This window comes from Delphinus delphis, chromosome 3, assembly GCF_949987515.2.
Source record: "Delphinus delphis chromosome 3, mDelDel1.2, whole genome shotgun sequence".
NCBI lineage: Eukaryota > Metazoa > Chordata > Mammalia > Artiodactyla > Delphinidae > Delphinus > Delphinus delphis.
In genome coordinates, this window is record NC_082685.1 from 11,205,820 (window position 1) to 11,226,627 (window position 20,808).

At 51.2% G+C, this 20,808-nt stretch overlaps 2 protein-coding genes across 6 annotated transcripts; one reads left to right on the forward strand and one right to left on the reverse strand.

Moving 5' to 3' along the window:
* Positions 1-1,076: 1,076 nt before the first annotated feature.
* SYCE2 (synaptonemal complex central element protein 2) lies at positions 1,077-15,194 on the forward strand. 4 transcript variants are annotated; one of them, XM_060007919.1, is made up of 5 exons: positions 1,080-1,113; positions 1,716-1,849; positions 11,718-11,928; positions 13,250-13,438; positions 14,554-15,194. In XM_060007919.1, exons 1-5 carry the CDS (start codon positions 1,099-1,101, stop codon positions 14,599-14,601), a joined length of 597 nt encoding a protein of 198 aa, XP_059863902.1. In that variant the 5' UTR covers positions 1,080-1,098; the 3' UTR covers positions 14,602-15,194. The 4 variants fall into 4 exon arrangements, with proteins under 4 accessions (XP_059863901.1, XP_059863902.1, XP_059863899.1 ...); XM_060007918.1 differs by lacking the exon at positions 14,554-15,194 and having other exon boundaries at positions 1,077-1,113; positions 1,734-1,849; positions 13,250-13,828; XM_060007916.1 differs by lacking the exon at positions 14,554-15,194 and having other exon boundaries at positions 13,250-13,828.
* GCDH (glutaryl-CoA dehydrogenase) lies at positions 13,920-20,199 on the reverse strand. Of its 2 annotated transcripts, XM_060007898.1 has the most exons (12): positions 20,123-20,199; positions 19,917-20,046; positions 19,792-19,827; positions 19,366-19,509; positions 19,135-19,197; positions 18,684-18,854; positions 17,838-17,967; positions 17,540-17,756; positions 16,895-16,998; positions 16,503-16,628; positions 16,053-16,213; positions 13,920-14,469 (listed from the first exon to the last, which is right to left on the reverse strand). In XM_060007898.1, exons 2-12 carry the CDS (start codon positions 20,005-20,007, stop codon positions 14,396-14,398), a joined length of 1,317 nt encoding a protein of 438 aa, XP_059863881.1. In that variant the 5' UTR covers positions 20,008-20,046; positions 20,123-20,199; the 3' UTR covers positions 13,920-14,395. The 2 variants fall into 2 exon arrangements, with proteins under 2 accessions (XP_059863881.1, XP_059863880.1); XM_060007897.1 differs by lacking the exon at positions 13,920-14,469 and having other exon boundaries at positions 15,858-16,213.
* Between the last annotated feature and the right edge of the window lie 609 nt (positions 20,200-20,808).

A 20,808-nucleotide genomic window follows, 5' to 3' on the forward strand; every position in this document is an offset into this window, starting at 1 on the left:
TGCACAGAAGGGCTGAGCGATGTGAGCAGATTCCCACTGTCTCCCTTTCGTGAGCAATGTGACAGGTGTCCCGAAGCGGAGCTCCATCTCCTTCTCAGTCAGTTGGGACAAAGTCCCAACCCTTCATCCTTCACCCACTGCTTCCCCCAAGCCCTGCTCGCGCCACCAGGCCTGGCTACTCCTCAAAGGCACTGAGCTTGCTCAGACCTCAGGGCCTTTGGCCAACCATTTCAAATCCTTTGCCTTTTTTTTTTTTTTTTTTGCGGTACGCTGGCCTCTCACTGTTGGTGGCCTCTCCCGTTGCGGAGCACAGGCTCCGGATGCGCAGGCTCAGCGGCCATGGCTCACGGACCCAGCTGCTCCGCGGCATGTGGGATCTTCCCGGACCGGGACACGAACCCATATCCCCTGCCTCGGCAGGCGGACTCTCAACCACTGCGCCACCACGGAAGACCCCTTTGCCCATTTTTTAACCGGGGTTTTTCTGTCTCACTGAGTTGCAAGAGATCTTTGTAGATACTGGATACAAGTTAAATATTTTCTCCCAGTCTGTGGCTCCTTGTGTGCCAGTTACTATTATTGTTGTCACTATTAATTCATTACTGTTATTACTACTCTTATTATTAAGGGGTATGGGCCCAACCCTTAAGGGCCAGGCCCCCATGCTTTCAAGGAGCTTCTGGTTTTGGAGTGCAGGTAACTGATTCAAGGTGGTAACTGCATAAACTTTTTCACTGAGGGCAATAGGTCGCAATCAAGGGACAGCAAAGGTCAGAATTTTTTATTGGAAAGACCTCCGGGCAGAGCAGATGAACGGTTGTCCCCATTCCCCTACTGACCTTGGGCCCTGGAACCTCACACATGCGCACACGCGCGCTCAGAGACCACAGGCTCCTCCCGGCGGTGCCGGCTGCGCGCGCAGCCCCTAGACAGCCCAACCGCCACTTAACGGCCGTCCCCGCCCCGCTGCGCGCTCAAGTTCCCAGAAAGAGGCGGGGCCAGGAGTGCGCACCGCTGCCCATCTTCGGAGCGGGCCATTCCGGGGGCGGGGGAGGCGCGTGCGCAGAGGGCGCAAACAAGAAGGCGGGAAAAGACGGAATGGAGCGGCAGGGAGTACGCTGCGCTTGTTTCCATCGCGCGGACGGCGGGAGGCGGGCTGACGGGCAGGGAATGGCAGCGATCTTGGGCTTCCCCGATGAACCAGAGCCCTGCCGTTTGTCTCCTGCCATCGCGGCCCCTCCTCGCCCGACTGGGCTCCGATTTCCTGACTGACCTACCGGGCCCTGACTAACCGACTGATTGTGTGACTGACGCACTGACAGCCCAGGCAGGACCGACTTCCACGCATGGCGAGTGGCAGGAGTAGGGTAGAGAGAGACTCAGACATCCACGCGCCTCACCCGTTTTTCTTCTTCTTTTCTCCTACCTCTTTTCCCTCCTTGAAGGCCTTGAGCCGACTCGCACACCAGTTAGCCCAGGCCCCCAGCACCCCATCCGGAGCACCTGTCCTCACCCCGGCCCCTTCAGGTCTCCCCACCTCAGTCCTCCTGTGCTCCAGGCACAGGATCCCCGCGGTCCTCGTGGTGCCCGTCCCAGCACCCCCCGTCTCTTCTGCGGGTCCCCAACATGCCGCATCGGCAGACAGAGGTGCCCAGGGTTGACGGGGCGGGAGCAGGGGGATCTGACTGCTTCTCGCCCTCCTTCGACCTCTCAAGCGCTGGCCGTGCTCACAGGTGGACATGCCCCAGACAGAGTGCAAGGACCAGGAGCCACAGCTGTTGGGAGAGAGCCAGGAGCAGCAGCAAGGCGAGGAGAGCCGCGAAGAGGAGGCTGGTCGAGGGCCAGCTAGGTGAGGAAGAACCCGGCCCATCGAGTCCAAACAGACCCCTGAGTCCCTCTCATTCACCCTTTTCTTCCACAAGACCCTTCCAGTGTCTGCTCTTGTCGCATTTGTTGCACATACTCGTCCAGCATCTCCCGTGTGCCTGGGATGGAAGTGCTGGGGACACAGCAGTGAGGTGACGTTCTAGGAGAATGTCTATAAACTTGGGAATATGCAGTAGTCAGGGGATGCTAAGTGCTCTGAGGAAAAAAATAGGGAGGGAGTGACAGGTGACCCGTTTATTTATTTATTTTTAAGTTGATAAAATACATTTTGTTTATTCTGATGCAAAGCCAGTCTAAATCAGCTAAGTCTAAATTATAAAATAAGCTTTTAACAACTAGGAAACAACTTTTATATATATATGCATTAGCCAGTCTAAATTAATCCAGCCAAGTATTGCTTTGAAGAGGCCCTTAGATACCTGGAGTTAATTTGAAAATGAAGAAAAAATTGCTTAAGAACATCATATAGCAGTTCCTGTTCAAGAGAGCTGTGTATTGGGGTGGCCAAAAAATTTGTTCGAGTGTTCCATAAAATGGTCAGAAAAAACCCGAACGAACTTTTGGGCCAACCCAGTATGATGCCTGTGAACTCCCCTCCTCCCAAGAGGCTACAGCTACATATGGAAAAATTTCCTCTTATAAAAACCTAAAGGCTGGGTTTCCCTGGTGGCGCAGTGGTTGGGAGTCCGCCTGCCGATACAGGGGACACGGATTCGTGCCCCGGTCCGGGAAGATCCCACATGCCGCGGAGCGGCTGGGCCCGTGAGCCATGGCCGCTGAGCCTGCGCGTCCGGAGCCTGTGCTCCGCAACGGGAGAAGCCACAACAGTGAGAGGCCCGCGTACCGCAAAAAAACAAACAAACAAACAAAAAACCTAAAGGCTGGCTGAGTAATAACTACACATTAGACAAATGAGAAGAAAATCACATCAAAGTGGGTAGGAAAGGCTAGGAAACAATCTCACCATATACCCTACCCCCAGTGCGGTGTCCCACAAGCAGGAGGGAACTCAGACCCTGGAGCTTCTCCCTGAGGACTGAAGGGTTCAAACCCACTCCTCAGGCATTTCAACTTTTTTTGAAGAGGTGAATTGTTGCACCTGAGACCATATGGCCTGCAAAGCAGAAGACTTCCTATCTGGCCCTTTATAGAAGTTTGTAGCCCTCTGGACTAAAAGGCTCCCTCTAGCTGCTGTGTAGAGAATAGATTATTGAGGGCGGGATTGGAAGCAGGGAGGCCAGTGATTAGGCAATTGGAATAATTGATGTGCAAGATGACCCTAACTTGACTCAGGGTGGATCCATGTAGGTGACGAGAAGTGGTCAGATTCTGGATAGATTTAAGAAGATAGAACTAACATAAACTGCTAGGGGATTCGATGTTGGAGTGAGAGAAAGAGTAGTGTCATGGATGACTTTAAAAAGACGTTGTCTTGCACATTTATTCACCAAGTATTTATCAAGGGTCTTCTTTACCCAAACACTGTTTTAGATGCTAGGGATACAATAGTGAACAAATCAGAATTCCTGCTCTCTTGGAGCTGACTTTCTTTCACTTAGTAATACACACTTAGTAATTTACACAATGTACCCCAGTTTATTTATCTACTCGCCTATTGAAGGACATCTTGGTTGCTTCCAAGTTTTAGAATTATGAATAAAGTTGCTATAAACATTCATATGCAGGTTTTGTGTGGATGTAAATTTTCAGCTCCTTTGGGTAAATACCAAGGAGCACAATTGTTAGATCATATGGTAAGAGTATTTTTAGTTTCGTAAGAAACTACCAAAATGTCTTCCGAAGTGGCTGAACCATTTTACGTCCCTGTCTTCAACGAATGAGAGCTCCTGTTTCTCCACATCCTCACCAGCATTTTGTGTTGTCAGTGTCTTGGATTTTCCCCATTCTAACAGGCAGTAGTGGTATCGTTGTGTTGATTTGCAGCTTCTTTACGAAGTATGAAGTTGAACATCTTTTCATATGCTTGTTTGACATCTGTATATCTTTTTTGGTGAGGTATCTGTTCAGACCTTTTGCTTATTTTTAAATTGGATTTTTTGTTTTCTTATTGCTGAGTTTCAAGAGTTTTTTATATATTTTGGGTGTCAGTCCTTTATCTGATTTGTGTTTTGTAAAGATTTGCCCCCAATCTGAGACCTGTCTTTTCATTCTCTTAATGGTGTCTTTTGCAGAGTAGAAGTTTTAAATTTTAATAAAGTCCAACTAACCATTTTTTTCTTTTGATATTGTATCTAAGAAGTCACCACCAAACCCAAAGCCATCTAGATTTTCTCCTATGATATCTTCTAGGAGTTTTATAGTTTTGTATTTTAATTTAGGGATATCTATTTTGAGAAAAATTTTGTGAAACGTACAAGGTCTGTGTCCAACTTTACTTTTTTTGTATGTGGATGTCCAGTTGTTCCAACACCATTTGTTGAAAAGACTCTCCTTTCTCCACTGAATTTTCTTTGTTCCTTTGTCAAAGATAAGTTGACTATATATGTGTGGGTCTATTTCTGGGCTCTCTATTCTGTTCCATTGACCTATTTTCTATTCTTTCACCGGTACCACACTATCTGGATCGCTGCAGCTTTATAGTAAGTCTTGAAATCAAGTAGCATCAGTCTTCCAACTTCATTCTTCTTTAATATTGTGTTGGCTATCCTGGGTCTATTGCCAAGCTGCCTTTCTAAAAGGTAGATAATTTTTTTAAAAATGTGATTTCACTTGGTGGCAAGTGCTGTGAAGAAACAAAACAGAGAAGGAGCAACTAGAGTGACAGGGAGTTTAGAGTAGCTGGAGATCGCTAAGGAGGTCACATGAGGAGGAGCCAGCCAGGAGGTGCCCAGGACTCCAAACATTCCAGGCAGAGGGAGCTGCAAGTAGCAAGTCCCTGAGGCAGGAGCAGGCCTGGTGTGTTCACAAAACAGTGGGAAGGCCAGCATGTCAGTCATTGTGATTGGCAGCAGTGACACCCAGGGTACACTGACAGACATGCTCATACACTCCCAGTGCTTCCATCTGACAGGAAAGGCATATACTGAACAAGTACTGACACGGAGGAGCTCAGGTAGCTAGGAAAATGTTTCCCTTGTGGGCAGGGGAGTGAGTGCCAGAGGGGGACTCAGCACAGGCTAGGTTGCAGGGCATTTTGTCGGCTGTGGACTTGATCCTAAGGATTTTTTTTTTTTTTGGTAACAGCTTTATTGAGATATAATTCATATACCATACACTTCACTTACTTAAAATGTACAATTCAATTGTTTTTAGTACATTCACAGAGCTCTGCAACCATTACCACAGTCAACTTTTTAACATTTTCATTGCCCTGAAATAATCCTTTGACCCCTTAGCCATCACCTCCCAGTCCCTGCGTCCTTCCCAGCCCCTGGCAACCACAACTCTACTTTCTGTCTCTACAGATTTGCCTCTGCTGGATATTTCATATAAGTAGAATCATACAATTATGTGGTCCTTTGTGACTGGCTTCTTTCACTGAGCATAATGTGTTCAGGGTTCATCCATGTTGTTGTAACATGTATCAGAACTTCATTCCTCTGTGTGGCTGAATAATATTCTATATTATGGATGTACCACGTTTTATTTATCCATTCGTCAGCTGATGGAAATTTGGGTTGTTTCTGCTCTTTGGCTCTTGTGAGTAATGCTGCTATGAACACCCGTGTACAAGTTTTCATTTCTCTTGGGTAGATACCTAGGTGGGGAATGGCTGGGTCATAGAAGTAACATGCTCAGGTTCCTGTTAAAAAAAGACACCAGCTGCTCTGTGAAGAATAGGTGGGAGGGGGCATGAGTGGAGCTGGGAGATAGGTGGGAGGCTTCTTCAGGGGTGGCATCTAGCAGGGCAAATGGAGAGAAGATGAGGGGGGTCATTTAGTGAGGCATGAGGAAGGTGATGAGCTGAGGATGTCTCCCAGCTGCAGTGTGCTGGAGCCAGCTCCTGCCCGCAAGAGCCAGTTCTACACATCACTTCCCAACCTGGCATTTAGCAACTTCATGTTAGTAGCTTGAAATTGGCTATAGTGGGAGTCTCCGCACCATGAAAACTGGCAGACACTACAAATCAAGGCTTCCCCTGCCACTCCTGCTCCCCGCTTTCTGGCTTGGGGCAGTTTCCAGCTGGCAGAAGCACAAGTTGTATTTTGCCCTTGTTGAGTCTGAGGTGACCAGAGAAATACACATGAATGCGTCCAAGATAGGGGTTGGACTTTCTGATGCAGAATTTGGGGCGGGGGGGGGGCAGGGGCTGGAGATGGTGCTGCTTCAGTGAAGGAGCTCACCTGGGGATAGAATGAGGCTCAGGACAGGGCGCCTGAGGACTGCACCACGCACGAAGCCAGCTTCCTCTTGCCTCCCAGATTCCTCAGTTGTAAACCAGACCGCAGGGCGGAATGGTTTCCAGGTGTGTGCAGTCAATTGGAGACCAGAAAAAAAAAGAATAATTGAAGTAGTTTGATAACACCTTCCTGCAAATAGTATGTTTAGACTGGGATCTAAGTGGTGAGGAGACACAGACAATTGCGAATCATTGAGAGACTTCGAGGAGTTCCAAAAGAGCTTTGGGCTGAGAAGCAGATGGATTAGGACCAGTGCAAGGACCAGTTAATAGATCCAGCAGCAGACTCTCAGTGACGTGATTAAAATGTGAGCACATTTCAGGCGAGAGGAGCAGAGGGTGAAAGGAATGGGCTCCGCAGCTTCGATTCAAACCTTCCCCCTTCCTGGCTGTACTTCAGCAAAACATCGTTTTGCCCAAGCGCCAAAGATTCTGTTGTGTTCCTCCTTGAATGTTTGATGAGCTCTCCTCCCCTCCTGGGACTGCCGCCTGCGGTGGTCATAAGTGGCTGGCGGATTGTTTACTTGTGTATCTGTTAGAGGCCATGGAGGGAGGGCCCCACCAGCGGGTGGCTCTGGCTCACACGCCTGCCAATCACAGCTTTACCTGGAGCGAACAGATGGTCTCTTCGCTTAAACCCATTTCCTCCGCAGTTCCCGGGCCCCCTGCCAGCCTGAGCTCTTCTCGGGAACTAGGTCCTAATCCTCAAAGCCGAATTAGGTACTCCTTAGAAGGACAGACTGTCATAGATGAGCGGAGGGATGTGTTCACAGCCCCCATCCCGACCCCCTACTGCCCTACCCCGTGCACACGCGGCCTACTGTGTTGAGCTGACTTCCATTCCCTGGCTTCCATCCAGGGTTGGGCAACAGAGGCAGGCCCGGGAATGGGGGGAAGCCGGTGGAGAGGACATGGTGCATTTTGTTTATTAAAGTTAATTGGTGAATGCAGGCCCAGGGAAGCCTATGATTCATTAGCATCCTGATTATATGCAGCTGCTGAGTATTAGAAAAATGAAATGGAAAGGAATAAATCCCCAAAGGAGAGGTTGGGGAAAATCAAGAAGCTCTCTGCAGACATCTGATGCAGGCCTTTGTCCCATAACGAAATGTGAGCGAGCTGAATTCCACTGATTTTTCACCATTTGTGTAGCTGCCACGAAGACCAGTTCCAGCTTTATCCCTTGAACTTGAAAAAGGAGCAACTCTGAACAGTTAGCAGCTCAAGCAGGTTGTGAGCAATTACACAAAAAGAAGCACCTGGTTCTATCATTGATTTTAATTTCAGAATCCTATACTTTTGGGACAACAAAGCAACTTTGGGTGCAAAGTGGCTTAAGAGCAAGAATGTTACATCTGGCTCTGGCTCCAGCAGCAGTTCATTCATTTAGGTATTCGGCAAATAGTTGTGATGCCTTTGGAGTGAAGGCAATGCAGCCCCTGCCCAGAGTGTGCATGGCGCCTGGGGGGAATCTAGTGTACAAACTGGCAGTGTTGTGATTAGAAAGCAAAGGTGAGGTAAGGATGCTCCAAACGTTGCCTCGTGAAGTTGACAGAAAGGAAAGATCATTTTGGGCAAAGGCTGATGAGTTTGGTGAAATTGTGGAAAGTTTCGAGTTGCTGGGAGTGGAGTCTGAAAAGAGAAGGTGGAGGCCAGGGCCCTGGAAAGCCTTGTGTGCTGTGCTAGGGAATTTACTTGCTTCTGCAGCTGATAGGGGCTCTTGTAGGCTGTGGAGCAGAAGTGGGACATCAGATTGCGGTTATAAGGTCACTAGGGCCCAGGTGAGAATGATAGGCGCGGGGTTGTGAATGGTTGGGTGGCGAGGAGAGGATAGATTTGAGAGAAATTAAGGAGGTGGAAATGAAAGGATTCTGTGACAGGATTTGGAAGGACAGAGAGAAGCCAGGCTCCAGGCTGACTGCTAAGTTTCTGGCTTGGGAACCAGGTGGCTTTTGGTGTCATTCAATGAAATGAGGAGGGAGGACAACATTGGGCTGGTGTGCAGTTTTTTTTGCTGTTGTTTTTTTTGGCTGCACTGCCCTGCATGTGGGATCTTAGTTCCTCGACCAGGGATCCCCTGCATTGGAAGCGTGGAGTCTTTTTTTTTTTTTAATATATTTATTTATTTATGGCTGCATTGGGCTTTCTCTAGTTGCGGCGAGCAGGAGCTACTCTTCGTTGCGGTGCGTGGGCTTCTCACTGTGGTGGCTTCTCTTGTTGCGGAGCACGGGCTCTAGGTGCGTGGGCTTCAGTAGTTGTGGCGCATGATCTTAGTTGCTCCATGGCATGTGGGATCTTCCCAGACCAGGGCTCGAACCCGTGTCCCCTGCATTGGCAGGCGGATTCTTAACCGCTGCACCACCAGGGAAGTCCTGGAAGCATGAAGTCTTAACCACTGGACCGCCAGGGAAGTCCCTGGTGTGCAAATTTAGAGGAGTTTGAAATGCCTCTGGGACAGCCAAGTGGAATGGGCCTGGGGATAGTCAGGTACCTTGTTGGGAGCTCAGAAGTTTGGGAGAAGGCTTCCCTGGTGGCGCAGTGGTTAAGAATCCGCCTGCTGGGGCTTCCCTGGTGGCGCAGTGGTTGAGAATCCGCCTGCCGATGCAGGGGACACGGGTTTGTGCCCTGGACCAGGAAGATCCCACGTGCCGCGGAGCAGCTGGGCCCGTGAGCCATGCCCGCTGGGCCTGAGCGTCTGGAGCCTGTGCTCCTTAATGGAAGAGGCCACAGCAGTGAGAGGCCCGTGTACCACAAAAAAAAAAAAAAAAAAAAAAAAAAGAATCCGCCTGCCAATGCAGGGGACATGGGTTCGAGCCCTGGTCCGGAAGATCCCACATGCCGCAGAGCAATTAAGCCTGTGTGCCACAACTACTGAGCCTGCGCTCTACAGCCCGCGAGCCACAACTACTGAAGCCGGCATGCCAGAACTACTGAAGCCCATGCATCTAGAGCCTGTGCTCCGCAACAAGAGAAGCCACCACAGCGAGAAGCCTGAGCAATGCAACGAAGATTAGCCCCCGCTCACCGCAATTAGAGAAAGCCCACGTGCAGCAAAGAAGACCCAACACAGCCAAAAATAAAATAAATAAATTTATTTAAAAAAAAAGAAGAAGTTTGGGAGACATGAAAGCATGGATGGTAATGAAAACCCTTGCTAGTCATTCATTCTTTTATATGATGCACTTTTATTATTCTTCCCATGAGAGGTAGGTACCGGGGACAGCAAAACATTTTTAACAAGAATGCCCAGGGAGACTTTAGTTGGTCTGTTGTTTTCTAGCTGATATGAGGCTTTGCTATAAAACGTCTGCCTTAATCAGAGGCACGCTTTCTCATCTTGACAAATGCACTGAACACAAGTGTCTGGCTTTGGAGGCAGATGAACTTGCATGCTTTGTGTGAAGCCAGAGGAGGGAGGACTAGATCAGTATCCTTCAGTCATTCAGCAAACAGTGGAGGACTTACTATGTGCTGGATGCTGGGAATGCAGAGATAAATGGGGAGATAAGGGTGTGAACAGTGACAAGCATAGGTCATAGGCGGCTCTGAGATGCCGTGGTCTGGGCTAGGTCTCGCAGTCAGAGAGCAAATGCAAAGGCCCAGGGGCAAGGAAACTTCTGGTAAGGAATACACGAGGACAAGGACACAGCCAGCGTCTCAGGCCTGAGGACTTTTGTGTGAGTGAGAGCCTGGCTCTCATGCACCCAGGTTTCATTGTGCTTGCATCCTGGGCCAAAATGAAGAGCTCAGGCAGTCGGGGAGAAGTCAAAAAAATAGTTGTATGGAGGAAGCATCCAGAAATCAAGACGTGTTTTTCTAAGTAGCTGTGCCTGCCTTGCAGTCATGGCTGACTTTATGGTTGTGTGTGAACTGGTGTGTTGAGGAACTGCTGTGTTGGCACCTCTGAGTCAGCCATTCAGAGCTGGAAGCACCTCGGGGGGCGAGGAGGAAACAGAACTTTGGGGGAAGCAGGACACAGGCTGGGGGTCAGGCCAACTGGGCGCCACACCCAGCTCTGCACGGACTGGCTGGTGATCCTGAGAAAGTGACACAACCACGCTGAGCCTGTGTCCTCAGATATGAGGTAAAGATGATGGGGATAGACCCCAAAGCGTGGTTGTGAGGATGCAGCAAGATGAGGCATGTAGTTTAGCATGGTGCATGGCAGATAAAGCAAAGAAATGGCCAAAAAAAAAAAAAAAAGCAACTTACCTTAAACATTTTAGCTTAATTTAAAACACCAATGGGTCTGCTGATCAGATTGCAACATTTTTCTTTTTTTTGCATAAACCTCATTCATAATGCATTACCCACAATTTCCACTTTTGTGTTTTTATAGCGGAGCAAAAACTTACAGGCCTTGACAAAGAGATCTGTATGCAGAATCCTAGATTTTTACGTTCTTGGTCCCAATATATAGCTGTCTCCCCCACACTTGATTTAATAGTTATGTTTTATTAGGGTCACCTTTATTCATTCCATTTAGCTTTATTAGACACCTGTCCCTTTTTCACATGTCACTAGCTAACACGATATTTAATGAATTGCATAATTATAGCCCTGTACAGTGTGGGACAAACATAACTAACTCTTTTGAGGGGTATTTTTTAAATTTTTATTTTTTAACATAACTACCTCTTTTTTTTAAATTTTATTTATTTATTTTTGGCTGTGTTGGGTCTTCGCTACTGCGCGCAGGCTTTCTCTAGTTGCGGTGAGTGGGGGCTACTCTTCGTTGCAGTGCACGGGCTTCTCATTGAGGTGGCTTCTCATTGCGGAGCAGGGGCTCTAGGCGTGCGGGCTTCAGTAGTTGTGGCACGCAGGCTCAGTAGTTGTGGCTCACGCACAGGCTCAGTAATTGTGGCACACGGGCTTAGTTGCTCCACGGCATGTGGGATCTTCCCCCACCAGGGCTCGAACCCGTGTCCCCTGCATTGGCAGGCGGATTCTTAACCACTGCGCCACCAGGGAAGCCCCCCATAACTACCTCTTGACAGGCCACCTTACCTGATGGGAGCAGAGACACGCAGGTACACTAGCCCCAGGTGGTCTGCTATGTCTCCTATGAGCATCACTAAATAGGTTTAGAAAGGGATGGAAAGGGATTCAGCAGGCTGGTGACAGGAAGATCATCTAAGAAAGCATCTAAACTATTTTTAATATTATTGATGCTCATTTCAAAGCAGCAAGTTGGTGTAATAAAACGACTGTGGGCTTTGCAGTCAGGCAGATCTTCTTGTTCGGGAACCTTGGGCAGATTTTGTTTGTGCTCCTGGGTCTGTTTTCACAGTTATAAGATGGGATGCCATCCCTGCCTCTCAGGGGTGGGGTGGGGGTGTATGTGTGAATGAAATAAAAAGTGTCACCCACGAGAGACACACAACACAGGTTCTCCTCCCACCACAGAGCTAATTCAGATCAGCCACTGTCAACAGAGTTTGGCACTGATCTCAGTTTCCTATACTTTCAGAAGTCAGGTTTCTAGCCCCTCTAGTGCCACCTCCAGTGCCAACCGCCAGCTGATGATGCTGGAAGGGAAGTCAGGACCCTACTTCTCCTCTCTGGACTCGAGCATCGACATCCTGAAGAAGAGGGCCCAGGAGTTGATCGAAAATATCAACGAGAGCAGGCAGAAGGACCATGCCCTCATGACCAACTTCAGAGACAGCCTCAGGATCAAGGTGACGGATTTCCTCCTACATACTGCCAAGCCCCAGTGAAAGGGGAGGGGGTTCTTTATGTAAAAAGTGAAAGGGGAGGGAATGAACCACAGTTATGTTCCCAGCATGGTGCTAGGCAATTTGCATGCAGTACCTCATTTCACCCTTACAACAATCCTGCAAAGAGATTGGACCCATTTTGTAGATGGGAAAAGTAAGGTTTGGAAATAATTTGCCTAAGTGAGAGAACCAGGATAAGAAGCCAAGGTTCATCTGCACCCACAGCCCAGGCCCTTACTTCATGCCAGGACTAATGGCTGTGGCAGGAGGGCATTGAGGCATAACCTGCATTGTTACACCCATTTGTCCTCCAGAAGTTGAATGATTTGTGACAGGAGAGTGGAGGTCCCTGGACATGGCTGGGGCTTATGTCTAACAAAGCCTGATGTTATGTTCAGGTCTGGTGTTAATGGTTGTCCCCGCCGATGCTTCTTCAGAACGCGTAATGGGTCCTGTGAGCTGGACAGCTTGTGGATTCCACGTCATCTCTCAATGACAGGCTGACTTTTTTCCCTGCCCCCCACCATCCCTACCTACCTTGTACATAGAAAATTTAGAGAGTAGAGAAAAATATAACATAGCAGAAAAAATATAAAAACACCCTGATACCACCACCCAGAAGCCACTTTGTTGCACGTTTTCTTCCAGGCTCTGTTCTATGTACTTTCCTCCTAACCTGGTTGAGCTTATACTATATACATACTTTTGCAACTTGTTTTTTTTTAATATTTATTTTATTTTATTTATTTATTTTCCTTTTTTTTTTTTTGGCTGCTTTGGGTCTTAGTCACGGCACACGGGATCTTTGCTGAGGCACGCGGGATCTTTTTCCTTACGGCACGCGGTCTGCTCAGGTTTCTCTCTAGTTGCGGCGCGCAGTCTTCTCTCTAGCTGTGGTGTGAGGGTTTTCCTCTCTCTAGTTGTGGTGTGTGGGCTCTGCGGCACACAGGCTCTCTAGTTGAGGTGTGGGAGCTCAATAGTTGTGGCACGCGGGCTTAGTTGCCGCACGGCATGTGGGATCTTAGTTCCCCGCCCGACCAGGGATTGGGTCCGCGTCCCCTGCACTGGAAGGCGGATTCTTTACCACTGGACCACCGGGAAATTCTCGCACCTTGCTTTTTAAAAAGAAAAACTTAACATATAGGCAATTTCACCTCCAGTCACAGGAGTTGTTTTTACCACTTTTATAAGATAAATTGCAGAAATCTTAAAGAGCCAGCTAGAACAAATGTCTTGTGATGCCTCTTGTTTGACTTTCCAAGAACATCTTATTCTTTCAAAGGTTTCAGACCTGACAGAGAAGCTAGAGGAGAGGATGTATCAGATTTATAATCACCACAACAAGATCATTCAGGAAAAGCTCCAAGAGTTCACCCAAAAAATGGCAAAAATCAGTCACCTGGAAACAGAGCTCAAAGAAGTGTGCCACAGCGTGGAGACCATGTACAAAGACCTGTGCGGCCAGCCTGAGGTAGGACTGAACTCACGCATGCACATGGGTGCCGCCAGAGGAACGAGAGTTGTAGCAGCTAAGGTGAAAGTAAATGTCAACAGAGAACAAGGACATTAGCACCACCGGGCCCTAAACCCCACAGGGGCCACTATTACTGCAAAAGCCCTGGGGCTCTTGCCATTCCACTTGTGGCACCGTGCTCCCCTGTAATGTGGGGAGTCCGAACTGAGAAGCTGGACCGTTATTTCCCACACTGTGCGTCAGCTCTGTGGTGACAGAAAGGACAAAGTCCCCTCTGCCCTCAGCCCTGAGCCCTGGCAGTGCCTAACCGGGTTTATTTATTACAGCCAAGCCCAAAACTCAGGCATGGGTCACTCTGGGGCGGGGGAAATCCCCACCAGGTCCCAGCGCGCTTCACAGCCCCGACACATGTTCCTTTCTCCTGTGACTGAAATAACTTCTCGGTGGTTACAAGTAACTGTGGTCCAACACTGTGGGCTCAGACACGCAGACTCTTTATTATTCTCTCTTTCCCCCTCATTCTGCTCCAACGTCCAGCATAAGGCACTTACCCTAAGATGGGAGGGTCAGAGGGCGCAGAGTAAACTCTTGCTGTGTGGAGGGGGTAGTTTGCGTAGTCAGACACCAGGTGGGTCTCACAAGTTGCTTCCATGTCACTCTCCTTCCCTCTCCCTGCTCCCCTGTCAAAGGGAGCTTCTGTTCCAAGGTGAGTGGATTCTGTTCCCATCCACAGTTAAAACTGGATTGAGAAACTCAGTACAGACAGTCCCATCTTCTTTTTTAAGGAACACATTTGAATGACTTCAAAAGGGAAATTTTGATATTTAAAAATCAGCGTCTCTCACTTCCCACCAGAAGAAATGGCTCCATCTGCCACCTCCCTGACTAAGCTCAGAGCGCAGTATCTCCCTGGGAAGGGGTTTGGTACCATCCGGGCTCGCAGGTGAAGTGGGTTCACTTGCTGGCTGTGAACGCCTGGATCCCTGTGATTGCCCTTCCGAGGATCAGAGCATGGATGTCATGAGTGCCTGGGCGAGATAAATGCAGAGTTGGTTTGGAGTCTTAACAGCTTACAACTTCCCTTTAAAGTCAATCTTCATGTCTCCCCCCAGGCTACTACTTTGGAAGAAGAACAGACCCACAAAGACAGCGAATGCTGACAGCTGCCAGGAGAGCCCCCTTAGTGGCAGCCACCAAGGGAAGGCTCAGAGGCCACCATTCTGGCCATGCCGAGAAAATTGTTTTTCAGAGTTCTGTAATGCATCTTGGCAAAAACCGACTGACCAACCAACCCAAAGCTCCTTGTGCCAGGCCCAAAACTGCAGCGAGTCCAGCCCCCACCATGGGCCAAGCTTTGGTGCTCCCCGATTCACCCGACCCCAACCCCAAACAGTTGATTAAACATTTCATTTTCAACCCAGCCATGCTTTCTTCCCACAGAGGTGGAAAGAGCTGATGAGCTCTGCAGAAATGGATCAGGCCCTTTCTCACTCACAGGAGGAATGGGAAAGCAAACATCAGACAGTTAGTTGCCTGTCCCAGATGATCCCCCATCCTAGAGCCACCACCCCACGCCCCACATTCCACATCCCATCCCACATCCACATGTCTAAGTAATACTTTACAGCCCGCAGTGTTCTCATTTGCTCTTCCTCAGCTTCCAGAGGTGGAAGGCAGAGATTATGGCCTCCCTTTTATGGAGCAAAATAATTCTATTTTCTTCCTAAAGTGCAAATCTGACCCTGTCCCTCCCCTGCGTAAAACTATCTGAAGGTGCCCTCTGCTTGTCGTCTGGGTCATTGTCATGCCTGTAGAAACCCCCCACCCCCAGCCCTCCTTCTTGCTGTTTCTGGAATGTCCCATCCAGAATACCACATGGATACTATTTCACCATCTCTGCCCAGGGAGCTCCTACACCTCCCTCAAGGCTTAACATGGTCCCACTTTCTCCCTAAGAGATTGAGTGCCTGTTACAGCTCCCTCTAGTTCTGTGTGGCTCACACTGGAATTGTACACCTCTTTTCTTTTTTTTTGGCCGCACCACGGCTTGTGGGGTTTTAGTTCCCCAACCAGGGATTGAACCCAGGCCACCGCAGTGAAAAGGCCAAGTCCTAACCACTGGACCGCCAGGGAATTCCCCACATCTCTTTTTAATTATCTTTTTCTATGTCTGTCTTCCCATGAGGCAAGGGGTTCTGGGCCCCATGTGAGTCACAACTAGTTGTCAGGTGCAAACACCACAGCCTGCAAATGATTTACCTTTTCTCTTTTTTTCTCACATAAAATGGAGTGGTGATTCCTGTGTGTAGCTGCATTCTCACTCCCTTGCATCCACCAGCTCCCTGGGCATTAATGCCCCACTCTGGGAATGCCTGTGGAAGCCATAAGCAGGCTTGGGAACATCCCTCCCCTGGAGCATAATGGAGGAAAGGACTGGGAGGGTTTACTTCCACGGTCCCAGTATGGGCCACTCCAGATGAGGGACACAGGGTGGGACTTGCCCCAGGTCATGCTGCCGACTGGTGACAGCTGGGAGTAGGACTTGGGTCTGCTGTCCTCTTCCCCAGACGTGAGGCCACTGTGAACCCCACCCCAGGGATCCGGCCCCCACCTTCATAGGTGTTCACGGCCTCCAGGTTCATGGCATGCCGGATCACGTGATACTCATCAGAAATCCCATTCCCTCCCAGCATGTCTCGGGCTTGGCGGGCAATGTCCAGGGCCTTCCCACAGTTATTCCTCTTCAGCAGGGATATCATTTCCGGGGTGGCCCTGGGAACAGCACAGACGTGTAACAAGCATTGGATTATAAAGAACTGACCCTGCTTTGGGCATCCAGGCATCCCTACACCCTGGACAAACCCAGCTGGGGAGGAGGGTTACCGTCACAGCAACAGACACAGCTCCTAATGAGGGAGAGGCAGGAAGGGATGGGTCCCAAGGGGCCACCAGGCAGGAAGGACCTCTCTCTCCAGGGCCAGCTGCCACCATGCCCAGAAGGGGCACTGGGTCCTCCCACCACAGCTGCCTCCCGCTTCCTCCCCAAACACACAGCCCCTACTTGTCTTGATCCTTCAAGCGGCCGAGCTGCAGGCAGGCATGAAGGCCCAGCGTGATCTCGGTGAGCATGTCCGCCAGCTTCTTCTGAATCAGTTGGTTCTTGGCCAGTGGGACACCAAACTGGATCCTATGTGGTCAGGGTCAGGGTAAGTACAAGGAGGGCCCACTCCCCAGTCCTGTCCCAGGGCTTTCCCATGCTGCCTCAGCCCCCATGCAGCTCACTCTGGCCCTATTGTTGACTGAGCCCCTCACTGCTCAGAAGGACTTCCTCGGCCATTTCACAGAGCAAGGAACTTAGGTCTTGTGGGTGGGGGCCAGGGGTGGGGGGGGTAAGAGATGGAACCCAAGCCCCCACGCACCCCCCCAGGAGTTCTCATGGCAGCCCCTACACACCTGTCCAGGGTGTACTGCCGGGCCGTGTGCAAACAGAACTCAGCAGCTCCAAGCACACCCCAGGCGATGCCATAGCGGGCATTGTTTAGGCAGCCGAAGGGACCCTGCAGGGTTCAGAGGGGGCCTCAGCCCCACCAAGAGGAGATGAGAGGCCTGCGCAGAACTAACTTTTAAGTAGTGGGGGGGAGGCCCCCTCCCCAGATACCCAAGACATGCAGTCAGTGTAAACAAGGGGGACTCAGGGCAACTGTTTAAGTCACACGTGGCCCTGACACCAAAGCTCATGCACATAAGGTCTTGCTCACTGCCGGCTCACTCTTGGTTTGCATACAGTTCTACCCAGCCCAGGGTCTGGATTGGATACTCAGACCCGGGGTTGATGTAAGGAGACAGGAAGATGCACATGCATCAAAGGATTAAGCTCGTTCAGGCCTATAAGTACTGGGCAGAGCCAGCATAAGTGAGATGGTCACCAAAACGGGGCAGCTTCTGCACATCAGTGAGCCAGGCAGAGCCCCTCCAAATCACTACTGTGTGAACTCCATGTGTGTCTGTTCCCCAGCTGGGTCTCTAGCGTGGTACCTGCCCAAGAAAAGAGAACCAGCAGGTGACCTGATGCCAGTTCCCAAGGTGGCTGCTGCTTACCGCCAGACCAGACGCCTTGGGCAGCACATTCTCCTCTGGCACTTCCACGTCGTCCATGATAATCATACCCGTGGCCGAGGCCCGCAGAGAAAACTTTCCCTCAATCTTGGGGGCCGAGAGGCCCCGCATCCCCTTCTCCAACAGGAAGCCCCGAATGCAACTATCTTCGCACCGAGCCCACACTACAAACAGGTCGGCCACAGGTGAGTTGGTGATCCTGGAGGCAGGACAGGCAGTGAGGCGTCTGGCCGTCACCCACTGCCCTTGCCCACCTGCCTGAGGCGCCCAGGCCCCTCACCAGGTCTTGGCCCCATTGAGGGTGTAGCTCCTGCCGGACGGGTTCTGGCGGGCTCTGGTCTCCATGCTGCCGGGGTCACTCCCATGGTTAGGCTCTGTGAGCCCAAAGCAGCCCAGGAGCTCCCCCTTGGCTGCAGGCATGAGACAGGGTCACGAGGCTGCCTCTCCCCCATTCATTTCCTCTACTGAAAATTGTCAGCCTCTCCGCTGAGCCAGGCCAAGGCAGGTCCAGCCCTGCCCTCACAGCACTCCCAGGTGGTGGGGGGACAGGTCTCACCCAGGCCATAGTCACAATGCCATGATGGGGTGAGGCCCAATAAAAGTCAGGAAAGGGTGGGCTAAACTTTCTTGAAGGGCAGTGAAAAGGAGTTAAGCAGGAAAAGGTGTGAAGAGCAGTCCTGGTAGAGGGACCAGGATGTGCAAAGGCCTAGTGGTACAACTGAGAATTCCAAGTAGTTGAGTGTGGCTGGGAAGGAGCAATCAAGGGAGTGGCCAGAGATGAGGTGGAAAGATCAGCAGAGGCCTGCTCACGTGGGGTTTTGTGGACCCGGTTAGGAAGTTAAGACTTTAAACTTTGGACTGGAATGGGGAGTACAGAAAGCAAATCACGGGGGCTATGATGGTGGTGAGGAAGGGGCAGAGTTAAGAGAGACCTAGGAAAAAAAAAAAAAAGACTTAGGAGAATCAGATGTGGGGGTGAAGCCCAGGGTCTGGCAGGGGGCCTGAGTGGCCACTGGTAATATCCTTGGGGTGAGGACAGAAGGCAGGCCTGGGGATAGCCCTGCCCCTGAGTTTCAGACCATTGGGACTGCCCTCCTTCCACCAAGCTCCACAGGCAGCTGCTCACCCAGCCGGGGCAGGTACTTCTGTTGCTGCTCCTCGCTGCCGTATGCGTAGATGGGGTGCATGACAAGAGAGGACTGGACACTCATCGCTGACCTGTAGCCGCTGTCCACTCGCTCCAGCTCTCGGGCCAGGAGCCCATAGGCCACAGATGAGACTCCAGCACAGCCATACCCTGGTGGGTGGGGGGGGAGGGGAGAAATAGGGCAATGGGGGACAAAGCCCTGCCCAGATGAGATCAGTGACTCCTGGGGCCCAAGAGACACAGCTACATAGGGGCACCGAAGGAGAGGGTACCAAGCTGGCCCTTACTTGAGAGTTTCATCCCCACAGCCACTTCAGACAGAGGGATTAACAGCCTCTCTTTACAGACTGGGAAACTGGGCTCAAGGAAAGGAAGGGGCTTTTCAGGACACAGTGGGGGCTGCAGAGTGTGGAGAGAAATTTGTCCCTACCTTTGATGGTGGGGCCCAGCACACCCAGCTCCCCCATCTCTGAGATGATCTCCCGGTGAAAAACTGCAAAGGGACAGATGCCCAACTTCAGCCTTGGCCCACTGGAGCCCCAACCCAGGGCCAGAGGTGCCCTAAGGCCCAGCTAGAGCAGGCAGAGCTGGTGTGAATGGTGGAGAGTGTGGTTCAGGTGGCAGCGGGAGCTCCAGGGTGCCCACCCGCCTGCCTGGGCACCTTCGTTGCGATTGGCCAGCAGGATGCGGGGCATGAGGCGCTCCTGGCAGTAGGTGCGGAAGGTGTCCCTGATGAGGACCTCATCTGCTGTCAGCTGCTCCTCCAGCAATAGTGGGTCCCTCCAGTCAAACTCGGGCCGCGAGGCTGGGCAGAGTTGGAGGAGGTGGGGCTCATCCCTGCCCACCCGATCACCACACCCTCCCCTCCCCAAGAATCATCAGCCCCATCCCTCAACCCCCATTTCGCTCCCAACAAATGTGGGCTGCAAACAGGACTGACAAAGTGGCCTTTCTCGGGGAAACTCACTGCCTCAGCGGCCCTGCCTCCCCGCCTGGGCAGCCCTCGGATTCCGGGACAGAGCCCATCCGGGACAGACAGACAGTTGGACAAGGGCCGCAGACGCACGGCGCGACAAGGGGTCCTTACACTTGGCTGATCGGCTCTGGGTCTTCCCGTCTTTTTCTGCAAACACAGGACGGGAAAATCACCCCGGGAAAGTCCCCAAGCCTCAAGTTTCTCCCTCCCCATCCCACCCCAGGTCCGGCACTGACCGCTCTGCGTCGCCGCCGAGCTCCATGAACGGAGGACTCGCAGGCTGGACTCGCGGCTCAGTAGCCACCCATAGACGCCTCTCAGGGCCATGTGGGCAGCGAGCTGGCGAGCGGAACAACCAAGGCCGACCTGGAGGAATGGAGGCGTCTGAGCGGACTGGCTCCCCTGGCCCTTTGCGCCCTTGGCCCCTATAGCCAGTCCTTACCTGGAGACCCCGGGCTCACCGCACAGGCCACAGGGCTACTGACCAAGGCTTTTGACCTCCGGAGGGGGCGGGCTGGGAAGAGGCCAAATGGGGCTTGTCATTGGTTCGTCCTAGGACTCCGCTCTTTCAAGGCTCTGCCTTTTAAAGGGGCCACGGCAGCCTTGCAGGCGTAAGCAGGCGCGCCCAAGCCAAGGCACCTTAACCCCTTTAAGGGGCGGAAGAGGAAAGGGGCGGAAGGCGAGTGCGCCAACTCGATTGGCCAGCTGTATTCCTGCTCTGATTGGCCCTGGGAGGGAGCTCGGCCCACTCCTGGTAGTAGGGGGCGAGGGCAGAGTCTGGAGTTAAAGTAGGCAACTGAGGCACGAGAAAAATGAGTCCTAGTACCCAGGAGACCAGACCTCAAGGTCTCCTTTAATGGGGTACTCTGTGTGGGAGGAGGAGGTGGGCTCTGGTGGGAGATCTCAGCCCAAGCTGTCTGCCAGTCTGTCCCAGGAAGCTTGCTAGCCACATGTGACTGTGACTTGGTGTGATTCCCTATGCTTTGTGATTCTGTGCGGTTGATTGAGTGACTGTGTATCTATATGTGAATGGGGCTGACTGTTTCTGTGACGTTGTGGGGCTGTTGATTATGGGTGGTTGTGTGCCTGTGTAACTGTGACTGTGTGGCTGAATGTCTTTGTGGTTTC